At 34.2% G+C, this 3,995-nt stretch overlaps 1 protein-coding gene across 1 annotated transcript; it reads right to left on the bottom strand.

Annotated features, from left to right (window-relative positions):
* Positions 1 to 910: 910 nt before the first annotated feature.
* Positions 911 to 2,026, bottom strand: LOC137656474 (KRAB-A domain-containing protein 2-like). Its single transcript, XM_068390647.1, has 2 exons — positions 2,009 to 2,026; positions 911 to 1,693 (listed from the first exon to the last, which is right to left on the bottom strand). The coding sequence occupies exons 1-2, from the start codon at positions 2,024 to 2,026 to the stop codon at positions 911 to 913; spliced, it is 801 nt and encodes a 266-aa protein (XP_068246748.1).
* Positions 2,027 to 3,995: the final 1,969 nt, after the last annotated feature.

The raw sequence follows: 3,995 nt of genomic DNA on the forward strand, positions 1-3,995 counted from the left end.
TATATATATCTGTTTGTAATTAATTAAGTCATTTATACCTATTTGAATACATATATATATATATATATATATATATATATATATATATATATATATATATATATATATATATATATATATATATATATTACAGTCATTTTGAGGAATTGGTCATTTTGCAAACTGCCCGGTCATTTTGGAAAATGACCAAAATATCTGTCAGTATGCAAAATGCCCAAATAATTGTGGTCATTTTGGAAAATGACCAGAAGCTTGGTCATTTTGCAAAATGACCATTAGTATCGTTGGTCATTTTGTAAAGTTACCCCAATGGATGCTGGTCATTATGCAAAAATAAACAAATAGTAACTTAAAATTGATTAGGAAAAGTCTAAGTATTGATAAAGGTGTGTGTTTTATTTATTCAACATTAAAAACTTACATTACACATTACAAGTATATTAGAATATTGAAAGAACTAAAACTGAACTTGAAAATTATTTCAACAATTATTAAAATTAACATTATCTTACTTGTTTGAACAAGAGTTGCTGCATTTACATCTGCTGTTGCACAATACTTCGTTTTTGAAGCATTTACAGCGTCTGCTCCGACATGACTGGGTGCAGCTACACTTACTGATCCCCTGGCCATGTCCCATCGAGTCTACAATAGCTAGCTCTCGCAGACTGACTTCGCGATCCTTTATTACCTCTTCGAGTGACAAATTTTTCAGCACAAAGTGAACTGATTCCGACTGTACACCTGTTTCAGTAAACCATGTTTTGTCCCTAGTTTGTAAGTCCGGCTATCCATTGTCTCAGTTATAATTGCCTTTGCATTCGCTAACTACACTCGTCCACGGTCAACAAGTGGAATAGGAACTATGAAAGTGTCCCCTGCAAGGGCTGGCTTGAAACGCTGTACTGATTTATCCTTCATTCTTTTTAGCTTGCTCCTCTTGTTGTATTTTCGATTCCCTTCGTTCAGCCTGAATGCTACGATTTCTATTGCATAGGCAACAGAGCACAGGGTCATCAACATTGTCATTTACAGTTGAACAACACTGACCAGAAGGAAGACATGGAATGTTTTGACCACACGAGTTGCAATTTATGGCACAACCTTCAGCACTTTTCCCCTGTTCTACATTTTGATCTTCTTCATTAACCAAACAAAGTGCTTCTGCAAGCTGCTCCTCTGTCTCCCTGCCTTCCATTATTTCTTCTGGTATGTTGACAGCAGAAATACCAAGATGAGCCTTTTCTCCGTACATGGCTTCATAAGGTGTCCTGCCAATTCCAGAATGGAAGCGCGTGTTTTTTTGCCACTGAACAAAGCGCAGTCCATTTGACCATTGTGTAGTGTTGTTATCTTTCATCCAGCAAGCGATTATTGCTTCAACATCTTTGTTTGCTCGTTCCACGGAACCCTGTGATCGAGAATATCTTGGTTTCCCATGAACTAGCTTACATTCTGGCCACATAGCCAGAACTTCCTTGATTACCTTATTTGAAAATTCTCTCCCATTGTCAGATTGAAGAATATGATTGGCTCCTTTATCACAGAAAATGTCAACCAGGTGAAAAGCTATCTCCTTGGCAGTCTTAGTCTGTAGGGTTCGAAGGCATATCATCTTGGTCAAGTGATCCTGGTAATTGAAAATGAAACGGTATTTCCCATCTGATTGACTCTGCATATCAATCAAGTCAACCTGCAAAGACACAGTACAAGACAAAATTATAAGTAATGCAAACACATCATCATAATTATTATTATCAGCAGAATTATTATTATTATTATTATTGTTATTATTATTATTATTATTTTTATTATTATTATTATTATTATTATTATTATTATTATTATTATTATTAGTAGTAGTAGTAGTAGTAGTAGTCGTAGTAGTAGTAGTAGTAGTAGTAGTAGGGTCATGCATATAATTTATTACATTAAGGTTAGATTGGAAGGCTAGGAAATGCCTACAATAACTTAGTGAATAATAATGTTTATTTGTTTCGTTACTAACCTGAGCTCGAGAATTCATGCTGTTCGAGACGGTTGGCTTGACAACCACACACTTCCGCACACTACTTTTCTTTAGCTGACATTCCTCAAAACACTGCTAGAACAGCGTTATCTGATCACGTGAAATGTTTGCATATTTTCCTTTGGTTGCCTTACACATACTAGTTCTTCCTCCCTGGCCAATTGTGCGAAGAATACCTAGAAGTACATCAAACACATCTTCAGCACAAACGAATCGCAGCTGAGTTCCTTTCTTCTGCAACTTTTGCACGGTGGTACCCTCAATTGTGACCTCCAGTATTTCATATTTTTGTAACAAACGATAATCCTGCTTAGTCTTCGTAAGATTAGATTGTTTAAGTTCATTCAGGCGTCTAATTACTCGTTCGTATTCTTCCCGGGGAAATAAACTTGAACTATTTGTAGCTTTCTTTTCTTCAGACTCTAGAATTTTTGTTTAGAAAAAAACTTTTCTTACTTTCCATTGTGAAGCTTTTCAGTGTACAAATACTTGCAACAAATAAGTGATGAGAGGAGCACGAATATTTTCGTCCTTGGCTGAACCTCCGTAGGAACTAACTGACACTTAGACTTTTCCTAATCAATTTTAAGTTATTATTTGTTTATTTTTGCATAATGACCAGCAGCTATTGGGGTAACTTTACAAAATGGCCAACGATACTAGTAGTCATTTTGCAAAATTATCAAACTTCTGGTCATTTTCCAAAATGACCACAATTATTTGGGCATTTTGCATACTGACAGATATTTTGGTCATTTTCCAAAATGACCGGGCAGTTTGCAAAATTACCAATTCCTCAAAATGACCGTAACATATATATATATATATATATATATATATATATATATATATATATATATATATATATATATATATATATATATATATACATATATATATATATATATATATATATATATATACGACGTTATTACTAAGCAATAAAACAATATTCTACTCACTAAAATATGTTAGCATATGCACTCTGCCTTTTTGTAATCCAGAAATGTTCTTCATTTATGGAAAAAAATCCTCGGTGGACAAAACAGATCCTATCCGTTAATTTGACTGTCATTGCATTTACATAGGCTGATTTTGCATGATGCTACCCTGGTTAATTGAACTTTTCAATTCTAACTTTTTAATGTTTTTCTTATCCATATTTAGTTACAAATGGATCACGGATAATCTTTTGGATTTGGTATCCAAACTGATGGCTCGAAAATGGTGTTTTTTACTTTTCGTTTTTATTAGTAATAGCTTCCATCATAGAGGTTAAATGTTTGGGACGTTTTCTTATTTGTTAGCAGGTTTGCGCAGTCTTTTGCGTAGATTTTACTGACAAAGAGGTGATAAGAAGTTTGAAAGATAGACTTGTAAGTTTTGAGAGAAATTATTTTATAGGGGAGGGTTTCCAAAATATGGAATATAAAACCATATGTGTAGTTATAGTAGAATAAAAATATAAACCACCAGCCACTGGCGAAGAAGTGGATGCATTTCATGCAAGGGATTTCAATGATGATTGTGGTACTGTCTAATAGCTAGACGGAATCATTAACAATAAGTCTGGTTCAGCGAACCCTACTTTGATTTCAATTTCAGAAACTTAAGTTGTCTGTAAAATGGGTAGCATGAGTATTAGTACGAGAAGAAAAAGTGACCTTAGTGAAAACTTCCTGAAAGTTATAGATTCGTTTACAAGGGGATCCGGACTTATATAAAGGAGAAATGTTAAAAATAAAAATGATGTTTTCACCTCCTTAAACTTTAATTAAAGGTCCAATGCAATTATTGGAGACATTAGGCTTCTGAATCTCCCCAAAACTCCAAGCAGGGTCAGGACATCTATTGAATTATGAAAGCGGGAAAAAGGTATCAAGAAAGATAGAGTTTAAAGAAAATCAACAAGCGGTAATAATTTTGCTCTTGGCCATTTACTCCACCCACCCAGTAGAGGGGACAT

The sequence above is a fragment of the Palaemon carinicauda genome, chromosome 17, assembly GCF_036898095.1.
Source record: "Palaemon carinicauda isolate YSFRI2023 chromosome 17, ASM3689809v2, whole genome shotgun sequence".
Classification (NCBI taxonomy): domain Eukaryota; kingdom Metazoa; phylum Arthropoda; class Malacostraca; order Decapoda; family Palaemonidae; genus Palaemon; species Palaemon carinicauda.